This window comes from Protomyctophum parallelum, assembly GCF_964188405.1.
Source record: "Protomyctophum parallelum genome assembly, chromosome: 3".
Lineage (NCBI taxonomy): Eukaryota > Metazoa > Chordata > Actinopteri > Myctophiformes > Myctophidae > Protomyctophum > Protomyctophum parallelum.
The window spans coordinates 527,347-544,591 of record NC_139698.1 but is presented as its reverse complement, the minus strand read 5'-3'; the positions used below and the strand labels follow the sequence as shown (position 1 = coordinate 544,591).

At 44.2% G+C, this 17,245-nt stretch overlaps 1 protein-coding gene across 1 annotated transcript in view; it reads right to left on the bottom strand.

The window, feature by feature from the left end:
- Positions 1–17,245, bottom strand: part of LOC310856131 (uncharacterized protein) — a 113,542-nt gene that overhangs the window by 21,468 nt on the left and 74,829 nt on the right. Inside the window, exons 20-25 of the mRNA XM_083761370.1 lie at positions 7,868–7,976; positions 7,246–7,668; positions 6,587–6,868; positions 5,240–5,908; positions 4,890–5,141; positions 622–822 (exon numbers count right to left, since the gene is read on the bottom strand). Coding sequence (XP_083617496.1) covers positions 622–822; positions 4,890–5,141; positions 5,240–5,908; positions 6,587–6,868; positions 7,246–7,668; positions 7,868–7,976 — 1,936 coding nt within the window. The remainder of the gene's footprint in view (positions 1–621; positions 823–4,889; positions 5,142–5,239; positions 5,909–6,586; positions 6,869–7,245; positions 7,669–7,867; positions 7,977–17,245) is intronic.

Sequence of the window (17,245 nt, the reverse complement as noted above, 5' to 3'; positions counted from 1 at the left end):
ACACAGTCAGCCTCAAGCCTCCGAGTAAAGTCACAGATTGCGTACTGTTCCTTTAAGACCACGCCCCCCATAAAGCACCTTTAGCTAAAGCAGCTCTTACATCACTTCCTGTGGCCGCCCACTGACGGATGCAGAGGAAGAAGCCGTCAGCTCAGCGCTAAGATAAACCCAGCGAGCAGCGGCCATGTTGGAAACGTTGAGATGAAGGAAAGGTTAGCTTCAGAGCGCCAAGCAGAGACTTTGATTGACACATGGAAGCAGAGAGTTTGATTGACACTTCGCCATAACCAATGGAAACCAAGGGATTTTTTTTCCTGGAGGCGTGTGCTCTTCTTCCAACCCTTAGCTTGAAGTGTTAGCATACTTAGCGTTAGCATACTTACCATCTTGAAGTGTTAGCATACTTAGCGTTAGCATACTTACGATCTTGAAGCGTTAGCATACTTAGCGTTAGCATACTTACGGTCTTGAAGAGTTAGCATACTTACCGTCTTACTTACTTTAAGCATGAAGCCTTTTTTCAGCAGAAAGCAAAACGCGGAGAGAGAGAGCGCAGACACACCGGAGCAGACCAGAGCGGATCGGAACCGGAGCGGATCACAGCGGAGCGGATCGGACTACCTGGCCGTCGGACTCCAGGGTCCAGCAGAACAAACCAATCGTCTTCCTCCAGACGGCCGTGACTCCGCCTCTCGCCCAGGATTCGCTCCTGGAAGGTGGTCGGTCCGAGGAGGAGGGGGCGGGGCTTGGGCTCAGTGGGCGGAGCCTTCGGCACGGGGCTGAGCTCCGCGGCGAAGAACGGGACGGCGGAGACGGTAGCGCCTGTCAATCAAAACCTTACGTTAATAAATACTGTCAATCAAAACCCAACGTTAATAAATACTGTCAATCAAAACCTTACGTTAATAAATACTGTCAATCAAAACCCAACGTTAATAAATACTGTCAATCAAAACCTTACGTTAATAAATACTGTCAATCAAAACCTAACGTTAATAAATACTGTCAATCAAAACCTTACGTAAATAAATACTGTCAATCAAAACCTCACGTTAATAAATACTGTCAATCAAAACCTCACGTTAATAAATACTGTCAATCAAAACCTAACGTTAATAAATACTGTCAATCAAAACCTCACGTTAATAAATACTGTCAATCAAAACCTCACGTTAATAAATACTGTCAATCAAAACCTAACGTTAATAAATACTGTCAATCAAAACCTTACGTTAATAAATACTGTCAATCAAAACCTCACGTTAATAAATACTGTCAATCAAAACCTAACGTTAATAAATACTGTCAATCAAAACCTTACGTTAATAAATACTGTCAATCAAAACCTCACGTTAATAAATACTGTCAATCAAAACCTAACGTTAATAAATACTGTCAATCAAAACCCAACGTTAATAAATACTGTCAATCAAAACCTCACGTTAATAAATACTGTCAATCAAAACCTAACGTTAATAAATACTGTCAATCAAAACCTAACGTTAATAAATACTGTCAATCAAAACCTCACGTTAATAAATACTGTCAATCAAAACCTCACGTTAATAAATACTGTCAATCAAAACCTTATGTAAATAAATACTGTCAATCAAAACCTAACGTTAATAAATACTGTCAATCAAAACCTCACGTTAATAAATACTGTCAATCAAAACCTCACGTTAATAAATACTGTCAATCAAAACCTAACGTTAATAAATACTGTCAATCAAAACCTCACGTTAATAAATACTGTCAATCAAAACCTAACGTTAATAAATACTGTCAATCAAAACCTAACGTTAATAAATACTGTCAATCAAAACCTAACGTTAATAAATACTGTCAATCAAAACCTAACGTTAATAAATACTGTCAATCAAAACCTCACGTTAATAAATACTGTCAATCAAAACCTAACGTTAATAAATACTGTCAATCAAAACCTTACGTTAATAAATACTGTCAATCAAAACCTAACGTTAATAAATACTGTCAATCAAAACCTAACGTTAATAAATACTGTCAATCAAAACCTAACGTTAATAAATACTGTCAATCAAAACCTAACGTTAATAAATACTGTCAATCAAAACCTCACGTTAATAAATACTGTCAATCAAAACCTAACGTTAATAAATACTGTCAATCAAAACCTAACGTTAATAAATACTGTCAATCAAAACCTCACGTTAATAAATACTGTCAATCAAAACCTAACGTTAATAAATACTGTCAATCAAAACCTCACGTTAATAAATACTGTCAATCAAAACCTCACGTTAATAAATACTGTCAATCAAAACCTCACGTTAATAAATACTGTCAATCAAAACCTCACGTTAATAAATACTGTCAATCAAAACCTCACGTTAATAAATACTGTCAATCAAAACCTAACGTAAATAAATACTGTCAATCAAAACCTAACGTTAATAAATACTGTCAATCAAAACCTAACGTTAATAAATACTGTCAATCAAAACCTAACGTTAATAAATACTGTCAATCAAAACCTCACGTTAATAAATACTGTCAATCAAAACCTCACGTTAATAAATACTGTCAATCAAAACCTAACGTTAATAAATACTGTCAATCAAAACCTTACGTTAATAAATACTGTCAATCAAAACCTAACGTTAATAAATACTGTCAATCAAAACCTAACGTTAATAAATACTGTCAATCAAAACCTCACGTTAATAAATACTGTCAATCAAAACCTCACGTTAATAAATACTGTCAATCAAAACCTAACGTAAATAAATACTGTCAATCAAAACCTCACGTTAATAAATACTGTCAATCAAAACCTCACGTTAATAAATACTGTCAATCAAAACCTAACGTTAATAAATACTGTCAATCAAAACCTAACGTTAATAAATACTGTCAATCAAAACCTAACGTTAATAAATACTGTCAATCAAAACCTCACGTTAATAAATACTGTCAATCAAAACCTAACGTTAATAAATACTGTCAATCAAAACCCAACGTTAATAAATACTGTCAATCAAAACCTCACGTTAATAAATACTGTCAATCAAAACCTAACGTTAATAAATACTGTCAATCAAAACCTAACGTTAATAAATACTGTCAATCAAAACCTCACGTTAATAAATACTGTCAATCAAAACCTAACGTTAATAAATACTGTCAATCAAAACCTAACGTTAATAAATACTGTCAATCAAAACCTAACGTTAATAAATACTGTCAATCAAAACCTAACGTTAATAAATACTGTCAATCAAAACCTCACGTTAATAAATACTGTCAATCAAAACCTAACGTTAATAAATACTGTCAATCAAAACCTAACGTTAATAAATACTGTCAATCAAAACCTCACGTTAATAAATACTGTCAATCAAAACCTCACGTTAATAAATACTGTCAATCAAAACCTCACGTTAATAAATACTGTCAATCAAAACCTCACGTTAATAAATACTGTCAATCAAAACCTCACGTTAATAAATACTGTCAATCAAAACCTCACGTTAATAAATACTGTCAATCAAAACCTCACGTTAATAAATACTGTCAATCAAAACCTTACGTTAATAAATACTGTCAATCAAAACCTCACGTTAATAAATACTGTCAATCAAAACCTCACGTTAATAAATACTGTCAATCAAAACCTAACGTTAATAAATACTGTCAATCAAAACCTCACGTTAATAAATACTGTCAATGAAAACATTACGTTAATAAATACTGTCAATCAAAACCTCACGTTAATAAATACTGTCAATCAAAACCTAACGTTAATAAATACTGTCAATCAAAACCTAACGTTAATAAATACTGTCAATCAAAACCTCACGTTAATAAATACTGTCAATCAAAACCTAACGTTAATAAATACTGTCAATCAAAACCTAACGTTAATAAATACTGTCAATCAAAACCTCACGTTAATAAATACTGTCAATGAAAACATTACGTTAATAAATACTGTCAATCAAAACCTCACGTTAATAAATACTGTCAATCAAAACCTCACGTTAATAAATACTGTCAATCAAAACCTCACGTTAATAAATACTGTCAATCAAAACCTCACGTTAATAAATACTGTCAATCAAAACCTCACGTTAATAAATACTGTCAATCAAAACCTAACGTTAATAAATACTGTCAATCAAAACCTCACGTTAATAAATACTGTCAATGAAAACATTACGTTAATAAATACTGTCAATCAAAACCTCACGTTAATAAATACTGTCAATCAAAACCTAACGTTAATAAATACTGTCAATCAAAACCTAACGTTAATAAATACTGTCAATCAAAACCTCACGTTAATAAATACTGTCAATCAAAACCTAACGTTAATAAATACTGTCAATCAAAACCTAACGTTAATAAATACTGTCAATCAAAACCTCACGTTAATAAATACTGTCAATGAAAACATTACGTTAATAAATACTGTCAATCAAAACCTCACGTTAATAAATACTGTCAATCAAAACCTAACGTTAATAAATACTGTCAATCAAAACCTAACGTTAATAAATACTGTCAATCAAAACCTCACGTTAATAAATACTGTCAATCAAAACCTAACGTTAATAAATACTGTCAATCAAAACCTAACGTTAATAAATACTGTCAATCAAAACCTCACGTTAATAAATACTGTCAATCAAAACCTAACGTTAATAAATACTGTCAATCAAAACCTCACGTTAATAAATACTGTCAATCAAAACCTCACGTTAATAAATACTGTCAATCAAAACCTCACGTTAATAAATACTGTCAATCAAAACCTAACGTTAATAAATACTGTCAATCAAAACCTCACATTAATACACATTTATTTTATAATATATATAATCGTAACACATTTATTTTTCCCGTACCCGTTTTGATCTTCCTGCGTTCCTCCAGAGTGGCTCCGCCCTCAAACAGCCAGAACCAATTGTCTGACTCCGCTCGCTCGGCCGGCAGCCAATCACCCGCGTCCGCTCGCCCGAGCAGCGGTGGCGGCCATGTTTGTTGCGTCGTCACGGCGACCGCTTGGCGTCTCTCCTCCACATTGGTCACCGTCACCGCCTCCCACTTCCTGGTTTCCTCCGTGAGTTGTACCCTCTGTACCGACTGTCTGGTGGACACTGGAGACAAAACACAGCATTTATGAATGTTACAATATACTGTACAAATATGTCTGTTGTCGGCCATAAAAAAACACTGTTGGGCACTGAGGACTCACCTAGTTGGTTATCAGAGACATCCAGAAGCATAAACCAGTCCTCCTCCACCTGTATGGGTGGAGATGGAGTCACTGGCATGCTGGAGGTCTCCACCCAAAGGCCTGGTGTCTGTTCTATAGTGGAGGTCTTCTCCACCCAAAGGCCTGGTGTCTGTTCTATAGTGGAGGTCTTCTCCACCCACTGGCCTGGTGTCTGTTCTATAGTGGAGGTCTTCTCCACCCACTGGCCTGGTGTCTGTTCTATAGTGGAGGTCTTCTCCACCCAAAGGCCTGGTGTCTGTTCTATAGTGGAGGTCTTCTCCACCCACTGGCCTGGTGTCTGTTCTATAGTGGAGGTCTTCTCCACCCACTGGCCTGGTGTCTGTTCTATAGTGGAGGTCTTCTCCACCCACTGGCCTGGTGTCTGTTCTATAGTGGAGGTCTTCTCCACCCACTGGCCTGGTGTCTGTTCTATAGTGGAGGTCTTCTCCACCCACTGGCCTGGTGTCTGTTCTATAGTGGAGGTCTTCTCCACCCAAAGGCCTGGTGTCTGTTCTATAGTGGAGGTCTTCTCCACACACTGGCCTGGTGTCTGTTCTATAGTGGAGGTCTTCTCCACCCAAAGGCCTGGTGTCTGTTCTGTCAGTGTCACGCTGGTCTCAACGACCTGTCCACGCTCCACCCAAGACACTGTCACACACGCACGCACGCACGCACAACACACACACACACACACACACACACACAACACACAGGTTGTTCAGGTCAAGGACCGTTAGCTGAGATACCAGATCAGATAACATGATTCAGTTTAAACTTCTTCATAGATTTCATAGACTTCTTTTGAGTGGTGCAACCACTCCTACAAGCAGCAATGTCCGTGTACCTATGTACCTGTGTGTGTACCTGTTTGTTTGTATAAGTGAGCACGAGTATGTGTAATAATAGCAGTAGGGGGCGCCAGAAACAGTGAGAGGGGTAGTGCTGTGTCTCTAATGAGAGAGAGAGAGAGAGAGAGAGAGAGAGAGAGAGAGGGGGGGGGGGGGGGGGGGGGAATTGCACCACTCAGTTCACACGTGTGTGATTTTTATGTTAAAATATAGATCTACATATTCAATGATAACGGTTAACACACAGAGTAGGGTGTGTTAGATTTAACACACAGAGTAGGGTGTGTTAGATTTAACACACACAGTAGGGTGTGTTAGATTTAACACACACAGTAGGGTGTGTTAGATTTAACACACAGAGTAGGGTGTGTTAGATTTAACACACACAGTAGGGTGTGTTAGATTTAACACACACAGTAGGGTGTGTTAGATTTAACACACAGAGTGTTCATAACGGTGTTTATGGTTATCAGACTACCTGGTGACGCCAGGAGGGGGAGGGTCTTCTCGCCGATGACATCAAACACAACGAACCAATCGTCTCCTTCCTCTCGTCGGATGTGTTTAACGTCTGGCCGACGAGTCTGTTGTTCCTCCTTCCTGCTGTCCTGAACGACCTCCACCGTCCTCCACGGCGCCCCCTGCTGGCTCGTTACCGCCGTCACCTCTGTGCTCGTCCCCTCTACCCTCCTCACCTCCGTCACAGAGGTCTTCATGGTCGTCACCTCCGTCACAGAGCTCTGCACAGCGTCTGGTTGGCCTGTTGGTACAGATGGGGGTGACACGGCGTGAAAAGAGAAGGTAACGGGCAATTATGGGCACTAGATTTGCCCGTAAACCTCAAGTTTAGCAGCATATACAGTTAATATACGGTAATATACAGGTGTGATGGTACATTTACTGGAGTTTCCTGTAATATACCCATCCGTATTCCATGCTTTTTACGCAGTGTGACAATAGCTTTACTGGGACGAGAACCCATGACACATGATGGAGAACAACATTTCTTGTTTATTTATGAGAGAGAGAGAGAGAGAGAGAGAGAGAGAGAGAGAGGGAGAGAGAGAGAGAGGGAGAGAGAGAGGGAGAGAGAGAGGGAGAGAGAGAGAGAGAGAGAGAGAGAGAGGGAGAGACTACCTCTTGGCATGAGGACGGTTTCTTCATCAAACAGCAGAAACCAGACATCATCTTGCTGTGGTCTTGGTGGAGCTGATGACAGTGTAGGCGTTGAGCCAGAGGTCTCCATCACTGGTATAGGCGGTGTAGGTTGTATAGGCGGTGTAGGTTGTATAGGCGGTGCTCCAGAGCTCTCCATCACTGCTATCTTTGGTTTAATCTCTGCCGTCCTGACGTCCAGTAGAACAAACCAGACGTCCTCTGTCCTCCTCCGAGGCTGAGGAGATGGAGCTGGTGGAGGAGATGGAGCTGGTGGAGGAGATGGAGCCTGTTGATCGTAGCTCCATTCTTCTCTGGCCTGCAGTGTTGTGGTTGTTGTCGTGGTCTGTGATGTGATGTGGATCTGCTGGACTGTGGTCTTCTCACCCTCAGACACCACAGGTCCTGACAGAGAAACCACCACAGCTCTTTAAAAACACTAGAAGTCTTCAATCTTCACATGAGAATCATTATAATTATCTTTATAAAGACATCTTGCAAGATGACAAACGGTGATCGAACGGATCGCTCTGGGGACAGTGTGTCTGTTATCACTACCTACCTGGGGACAGTGTGTCTGTTACCACTGTGTCTGTTGTCCTACCTGGTGAAGGTGAAGACACAACATCCAGTAAGATGAACCAGTCGTCATCCTGGAGTCTGCTCTGTCTCACACTGATGATGTCATCATCCTGAAGTCTGCTCTGCTCTTCCTGGATGGTCTGTCTCGCACTGATGATGTCGTCCAGCTTCTCTATGATCTGGTCAAACAGATCAGCGTCTGCTGAGTGGATCCCTGGAGATTCCTGACCGACTGCTGAGAAAACAACAGAACATATATTGTTGTTAAGTCAGCCAAAAATAACTATTTATTTGGGGGGAAGGATCTCCTCTTTTAGAAAGTCAGCCAAAAAGAACTATTTATTTGGGGGGAAGGATCTCCTCTTTTAGAAAGTCAGCCAAAAAGAACTATTTATTTGGGGGGAAGGATCTCCTCTTTTAGAAAGTCAGCCAAAAAGAACTATTTATTTGGGGGGAAGGATCTCCTCTTTTAGAAAGTCAGCCAAAAAGAACTATTTATTTGGGGGGAAGGATCTCCTCTTTTGCGGACAAGAGTGCATTAAAGACCGCGGAGACATTCAATGATTTTGTCTTCTACAGAGAAAAGTTTCATATGAATTAGAATATTATTAGGTTTTCTTTGTACATAAAAAACAACACATTTGAAACAATATCATAATATTGGGTTGTGCAGGTGAAATTTATAAAACCCTGTGTGTTTTTTTTAAGCTAATCTCACCTCGTTCTAACAACAACGATACAAATAAATCATACATAATCAATTAGAGGTATCAGTTGTACCTGTGGGAACGTCAGATGGATCTGTATTATTATTATTATATTAGAGGTATTAGTTGTACCTGTGGGAACATCAGATGGATCTGTATTATTATTATTATTATTATTATTATATTAGAGGTATTAGTTGTACCTGTGGGAACATCAGATGGATCTGTATTATTATTATTATTATTATTATTATTATATTAGAGGTATTAGTTGTACCTGTGGGAACATCAGAGGTATTAGTTGTACCTGTGGGAACGTCAGATGGATCTGTAGCTGGAAGGTCCAGAAGAACATCACCCTGAGAAGATAGAAGCTGTTCGTAGCTCCATTCTTCTCTGGTCTGCAGTGTTCTTGTTCTTGTTGTTGTCGTCTGTGATGTGATCTGGATCTGCTGGACTGTGGTCTCCTCACCCTCAGGATCTGAGAACAGAGAAAACCCATGAAGAAAATAGTAGAATGTTAAAGTAGTACGTTTTACTGCTGGATATGTATGCTACAGTTACATGTGCATAGAGGTGTTCTCTATAGCGCTACCTAGTGGTTCTGTGTTCTCTATAGCGCTACCTACTGGTTATGTGGACTCTATAGACCGATTCACCGAGGGTTTCCTGGGTGCGGCCATTACTGAGGTGTACCATTAAGTGCAGCAGCACTGATTAGCTACACCTGGTCTACAGAGCACCTGCACCATGTATTACACTTCAGTAATGGCCGCGCCCAGGGCACCCCTCTGTGAATCGGTCTATAGCGCTACCTAGTGGTTATGTGGTCTCTATAGCGCTACCTAGTGGTTCTGTGGACTCTATAGTGCTACCTAGTGGTTCTGTGGACTCTATAGTGCTACCTAGTGGTTATGTGGACTCTATAGTGCTACCTAGTGGTTATGTGGACTCTATAGTGCTACCTAGTGGTTATGTGGACTCTATAGCGCTACCTAGGGGTTATGTGGACTCTATAGCACTACCTAGTGGTTATGTGGACTCTATAGTGCTACCTAGTGGTTATGTGGACTCTATAGTGCTACCTAGTGGTTATGTGGACTCTATAGCGCTACCTAGTGGTTATGTGGACTCTATAGTGCTACCTAGGGGTTCTGTGGACTCTATAGCGCTACCTAGTGGTTCTGTGGACTCTATAGTGCTACCTTGGCAGACTTGGCAACCCGACTGTAGAAAATAACAGTACAGTAAAGAACCTGGGGGTCATTATTGATCCGGAATTTAATTTTAATTCCCACATTAATCATGTTACCAAGATTTTTTCACATTAGAAATATTGCACGAATCAGAGCCTATTTGTCCTTGGACGATGCAAAAACGCTAATCCACGCCTTTGTTTTTTCTCGGCTTGACTACTGCAATGCACTCTTTTCAGGACTGCCTAAGAAAACAACTGACAGATTACAACTTGTCCAAAATGCAGCAGCCAGAGTTTTAACTAGAACTAAGATGAGAGAACATATTACTCCAGTTTTGGCTTCACTGCACTGGCTTCCGGTTGTTTTTAGGATTGTTTCTACTTCTTTGCCTAAATATGTCCCAAACCGCCCCCTTAAGGTCTTCCACTGCTGGCCTGCTCGCTTTGCCTAAAAAAAATGGCAACTAAAAAATACGGGGAAGCAGCTTTTTGCTTTTACGGGCCGACGGCGTGGAACAAGCTCCCACTGTACCTTCGACAGGCAGCCTCTGTAGACATTTTTAAAGCACAGCTCAAGACCCACCCACAACATTGCTTTCAATTGATCTTTTATGTTTTGTTATTCATGTCCTCACTGTATTGCATAATTACTGCTCTTGTTTTTTAATTTGTATGCCTTGCTTTTCTTTTCTTTTTTTCTCCATTGTTCTGTAAAGCACTTTGAGCTGCATTTCATGTCATGAAAGGTGCTATACAAATAAAGTTGTATTATTATTATTATTATTATTATTATTATTATTATTATTATTATTAATATTATTATTATTACCTAGTGGTACGTAAGTCACGTCTCTGGGGACCACATCCAGCAGCAGGAACCATTCGTCGTCCCTGGCTCTCATTGGCTGCGGTGTGTCGAGCATGGCTCTCATTGGCTGCGGTGTGTCGAGCATGGCTCTCATTGGCTGCCCTGTGTCGAGCATCACTCTCATTGGCTGCCCTGTGTCGAGCATGGCTCTCATTGGCTGCGGTGGGGTTTCATCGGGTCTCTCCTCTCCCGTCTCCTCAACGGTTGTTCTTTCAGTCTTGGAGGAGGTTCCAACTCTGACTCTGTGCTCCCAGCTCACTGGAATGAAGAACAACATAAGAAATAGCCTGGAGGGGCGTGGTCTAGAGGGGCGTGGCCTAGAGGGGCGTGGCCTAGAGGGGCGTGGTCTAGAGGGGCGTGGTCTGGAGGGGCGTGGTCTGGAGGGGCGTGGTCTGGAGGGGCGTGGTCTAGAGGGGCGTGGCCTAGAGGGGCGTGGTCTAGAGGGGCGTGGTCTAGAGGGGCGTGGTCTAGAGGGGCGTGGTCTAGAGGGGCATGGTCTAGAGGGGCGTGGTCTAGAGGGGCGTGGTCTAGAGGGGCGTGGTCTAGAGGGGCGTGGCCTAGAGGGGCGTGGTCTAGAGGGGTGTGGTCTAGAGGGGCGTGGTCTAGAGGGGCGTGGCCTAGAGGGGCGTGGTCTAGAGGGGCGTGGTCTAGAGGGGCGTGGTCTAGAGGGGCGTGGTCTAGAGGGGCGTGGTCTAGAGGGGCGTGGCCTAGAGGGGCGTGGCCCAGCCTGTGTAGTTTAGGGGTGGCCCACACTGTGTGAAAAGAGGAGTTATCGGGCAATTATGGGCACTGTATTTGCCCGTAAACCTCAAGTTTAGCAGCCTATACAGTTAATATACGGTAATATACGGGTGTGATGGTACACTGTATTTGTAGTTTAGCAGGCATATACAGTTAATATACGGTAATATATGGGTGTGATGGTAGACTGTATTTGTAGTTTAGCAGCATATACAGTTAATATACGGTAATATATGGGTGTGATGGTAGACTGTATTTGTAGTTTAGCAGCATATACAGTTAATATACGGTAATATACGGGTGTGATGGTAGACTGTATTTGTAGTTTAGCAGGCATATACAGTAATATATGGTAATATAAGGGTGTGATGGTACAATTCGTGAGTTTACCGGAGTTTGTTGGAAAGTTTAACGGGCGTTTCCTGTAATATACACATCCGTATTCCATGCGTTTTGCACAGTGCCAGCCTGTGTGGTTTAGGGGTTTAAAAAATACTTTGCCTATTAAACGATACTGGGTTTCTGAACTGCCCATTTAATTCATTCTGTCAGCACACAGTACTGTATAGAGCCATGGCTGAGTGGAACAAACTGACAGCTATAATCACAAAAGAAAAAACTAAATCAAGTTTCAAGAGACAATTGAAGAGGCATCTTGAAACGCGAAAACTGTAGGGCGCTCGAATGTGCACGGACATGCATACACGCACACACGCACACGCACACGCACACACACACACACACACACACACACACACACACACACACACACACACACACACACACACACATAAACAACATAATGTTCATTTAATTCATTCTGTACCTGCTGGAGGAACGACGTCCAGCAGTATGAACCAGTCGTCGTCGGCATACGGAGGGTTAACTTCTCTGATCGTCAGCCAGAGCTGTGACCTTTCTCTGAGCGCTGTGACCTCTGTGACCTCATCCACGGAGGTCATCCTAACCTCCGCTGTAGTGGGAGGATTCCCCTGAGCGATGGGATGGGGGTTCCCCTGGACAGCGGGATGGGGGTTCCCCTGAACAATGGGATTCCCCTGAGCACGCTCCACCACTGGTAAAAGATTGATTACAATTTAACAACGTAGTCATTTTATCAGACGCTCTTAATCCAGAGTGATTTACAGTAAGCAAGAGCAACACATAGTAATGCATCACATACATAGAAAGAAATGTAAGCAAACTAAGAACCTATTATCGGTCTAACAGTAGAATATGTGTACAATGAAACTATGAGTCTACACCATATAGTTCTGCTATGTCTACATAAATTTATATCTAAGTTGCATAAATTGAGCCTTTGCATACGCCTGTAAGGTGGTCGAGGATAGGGGAGGGGCTACGGGCTGTAAGGTGGTCGAGGATAGGGGAGGGGCTACGGGCTGTAAGGTGGTCGAGGATAGGGGAGGGGCTACGGGCTGTAAGGTGGTCGAGGATAGGGGAGGGGCTACGGGCTGTAAGGTGGTCGAGGATAGGGGAGGGGCTACAGGCTTTAAGGTGGTCGAGGATAGGGGAGGGGCTACGGGCTGTAAGGTGGTCGAGGATAGGGGAGGGGCTACGGGCTGTGAGGTGGTTGAGGATAGGGGAGGGGCTACGGGCTGTAAGGTGGTCGAGGATAGGGGAGGGGCTATGGGCTGTGAGGTGGTCGAGGCTAGGGGAGGGGCTACGGGCTGTAAGGTGGTCGAGGATAGGGGAGGGGCTAAAGGCTGTAAGGTGGTCGAGGCTAGGGGAGGGGCTACGGGCTGTAAGGTGGTGGAGGATAGGGGAGGGGCTACGGGCTGTAAGGTGGTCGAGGATAGGGGAGGGGCTACGGGCTGTAAGGTGGTCGAGGATAGGGGAGGGGCTACGGGCTGTAAGGTGGTCGAGGATAGGGGAGGGGCTACGGGCTGTAAGGTGGTCGAGGCTAGGGGAGGGGCTACGGGCTGTAAGGTGGTCGAGGCTAGGGGAGGGGCTACGGGCTGTAAGGTGGTCGAGGCTAGGGGAGGGGCTACGGGCTGTAAGGTGGTCGAGGCTAGGGGAGGGGCTACGGGCTGTAAGGTGGTCGAGGATAGGGGAGGGGCTACGGGCTGTAAGGTGGTCGAGGATAGGGGAGGGGCTAAAGGCTGTAAGGTGGTCGAGGATAGGGGAGGGGCTACGGGCTGTAAGGTGGGAGGGGCTAGGGGAGGGGCTACGGGCTGTAAGGTGGTCGAGGATAGGGGAGGGGCTAAAGGCTGTAAGGTGGTCGAGGATAGGGGAGGGGCTACGGGCTGTAAGGTGGTGGAGGATAAGGGAGGGGCTACGGGCTGTAAGGTGGTCGAGGATAGGGGAGGGGCTAAAGGCTGTAAGGTGGTCGAGGATAGGGGAGGGGCTACGGGCTGTAAGGTGGTCGAGGAAGTGATTTCTCACCGTGACGTGTGTTCAGAGGTTTACGATCAGGCTGAAGCAACGGCTCCATTCGTACCTGCGGCTTTGAAGGAGATCTTGTACGGAGATCGTTCCATCAGGATGTACCACTCGTCTGTGACTCCGCCCACCTCAGAGCGCCTCCTCCTCTGCGCCTCCTCTCTCTCCTCCCGAGACTCCTCCGCTGCGATGGTCACTCTCTTCTGGCTCCGCCTCCTCTCCGTGCCCTGCACCTCAGAGGAGGAGGAGGAAGTGGAGGTGAGCCTTCGTCTCAGAATGCCGTGCTCCACATGCTCCTTCTCCTCCTCCTCCTCCTCCTTCTCCTCCTCCTCCTCCTCCTCCTCTTCTTCTGCTGGATCTCCTTCAGACAGCTCCTTCACGTGATCCTGTACAAAGAGTCGATGTTGAAGTCGTTTTGGTCACAACAGGTCTTTCAAATATATTTTAGTCATCCGGTGTTTTACTTTTAGTCTAGTGTTAGTTGACTAAATATCATAAGATTGTAGTCGACAAAATGTACAGTTGATTTAGCCGACTAAAATGCATTTTGGCCGTGATGGCGTCATAATGCCTGATTTATAAAATAGACGTCCTTTAAGCTCACAGTGTGATCGTCGGTTTTCAAAGATCAACTCTCACACGCAGCCAAGCCCCTCCCACACGCAGCCAAGCCCCTCCCACATGCAGCCAAGCCCCTCCCACATGCAGCCAAGCCCCTCCCACACGTGACCAAGCCCCTCCCACACGCAGATCAACTCCCACATGCAGCCAAGCCCCTCCCACACGCAGCCAATTCCCTCCCACATGCAGCCAAGCCCCTCCCACACGCAGCCAATTCCCTCCCACATACAGCCAAGCCCCTCCCACACGCAGCCAAGCCCCTCCCACATGCAGATCAACTCCCACACGCAGCCAAGCATAAAATATTTTAGTTCTACTGGATCTCTTCTCCACTAGTCTGAGTTCTACTGGATCTCTTCTCTACTAGTCTGAGTTCTACTGGATCTCTTCTCTACTAGTCTTAGTTCTACTGGATCTCTTCTCTACTAGTCTGAGTTCTACTGGATCTCTTCTCTACTAGTCTGAGTTCTACTGGATCTCTTCTCTACTAGTCTGAGTTCTACTGGATCTCTTCTCTACTAGTCTGAGTTCTACTGGATCTCTTCTCTACTAGTCTGAGTTCTACTGGATCTCTTCTCTACTAGTCTGAGTTCTACTGGATCTCTTCTCTACTAGTCTGAGTTCTACTGGATCTCTTCTCTACTAGTCTGAGTTCTACTGGATCTCTTCTCTACTAGTCTGAGTTCTACTGGATCTCTTCTCTACTAGTCTGAGTTCTACTGGATCTCTTCTCTACTAGTCTGAGTTCTACTGGATCTCTTCTCTACTAGTCTGAGTTCTACTGGATCTCTTCTCTACTAGTCTGAGTTCTACTGGATCTCTTCTCTACTAGTCTGAGTTCTACTGGATCTCTTCTCTACTAGTCTGAGTTCTACTGGATCTCTTCTCTACTAGTCTGAGTTCTACTGGATCTCTTCTCTACTAGTCTGAGTTCTACTGGATCTCTTCTCTACTAGTCTGAGTTCTACTGGATCTCTTCTCTACTAGTCTGAGTTCTACTGGATCTCTTCTCTACTAGTCTGAGTTCTACTGGATCTCTTCTCTACTAGTCTGAGTTCTACTGGATCTCTTCTCTACTAGTCTTAGTTCTACTGGATCTCTTCTCTACTAGTCTGAGTTCTACTGGATCTCTTCTCTACTAGTCTGAGTTCTACTGGATCTCTTCTCTACTAGTCTGAGTTCTACTGGATCTCTTCTCTACTAGTCTGAGTTCTACTGGATCTCTTCTCTACTAGTCTGAGTTCTACTGGATCTCTTCTCTACTAGTCTGAGTTCTACTGGATCTCTTCTCTACTAGTCTGAGTTCTACTGGATCTCTTCTCTACTAGTCTGAGTTCTACTGGATCTCTTCTCTACTAGTCTGAGTTCTACTGGATCTCTTCTCTACTAGTCTTAGTTCTACTGGATCTCCTCTCTACTAGTCTGAGTTCTACTGGATCTCTTCTCTACTAGTCTGAGTTCTACTGGATCTCTTCTCTACTAGTCTGAGTTCTACTGGATCTCTTCTCTACTAGTCTGAGTTCTACTGGATCTCTTCTCTACTAGTCTGAGTTCTACTGGATCTCTTCTCTACTAGTCTGAGTTCTACTGGATCTCTTCTAGTCTTATAGTTCTACTGGATCTCTTCTCTACTAGTCTGAGTTCTACTGGATCTCTTCTCTACTAGTCTGAGTTCTACTGGATCTCTTCTCTACTAGTCTGAGTTCTACTGGATCTCTTCTCTACTAGTCTTAGTTCTACTGGATCTCTTCTCTACTAGTCTGAGTTCTACTGGATCTCTTCTCTACTAGTCTGAGTTCTACTGGATCTCTTCTCTACTAGTCTGAGTTCTACTGGATCTCTTCTAGTCTTATAGTTCTACTGGATCTCTTCTCTACTAGTCTGAGTTCTACTGGATCTCTTCTCCACTAGGACTGAGTTCTACTGGATCTCTTCTCCACCAGTCCCTGCACTCCTCCCTGATATTGTTTTGTCTAGTTTTGTATTTGTTGACGGAATTGTTGGTATATTTAGACATCACAGTTTAGTTTGTATTCAGTTTCTGTCGGCGATAAAAAGGTTGTCGTCATGGTTTTAGTCGACGTATATTATTTCCTACCTGGTCTCCTTGGCGTTCTCCAGCCGGTCCCATCAGCTCCTCCACGGTGCTCTCCACAACCCTCCTCACCAGGTCTCTAGCCAGAAGATCCACCTCCCTCTGGGAGAGCTCTTCACCCTCCACCTCCCTCTGGGAGAGCTCTTCACCCTCCACCTCCCTCTGGGACAGGTGGTCTTCTAGCAGACCCTTCAGAAACACCCTCTTGATGTCCTCCGCCAGTTCGTCCTCGCCCTCGCCCCTCCCCCTCGCCTCTCGACCGGCCGAACTGAGCTCCGCCCTGCCCTGAAGGGAGTCGTCTACTTCCTGTCGGAGCCTGGCCACTTCCTCTCTGCCCAGCTCTCCTTCTATGGCGCTCTGGATCCTCCCGGCCAGCTGGTCCACTTCCTGGAGCCGGCCCTCCAGAAGCCTCACGCCCCTGAGCCTCTCCTCCAGAACCTCCTCCTCCTTCAGAGTGGAGACGACAGTCCTCCTGACCTCCTGATGCCTGGAGGTGGTCTCCACACGCCTCACTTCACTGGTTCCCTTCACCTGGACCACCTCCTGATGCCTGGAGGTGGTCTCCTGGACCATGTCCTGATGCCTGGAGGTGGTCTCCACACGCCTCACTTCACTGGTTCCTTTCACCTGGACCATGTCCTGATGCCTGGAGGTGGTCTCCTGGACCATGTCCTGATGCCTGGAGGTGGTCTCCTGGACCATGTCCTGATGCCTGGAGGTGGTCTCCTGGACCATGTCCTGATGCCTGGAGGTGGTCTCCTGGACCA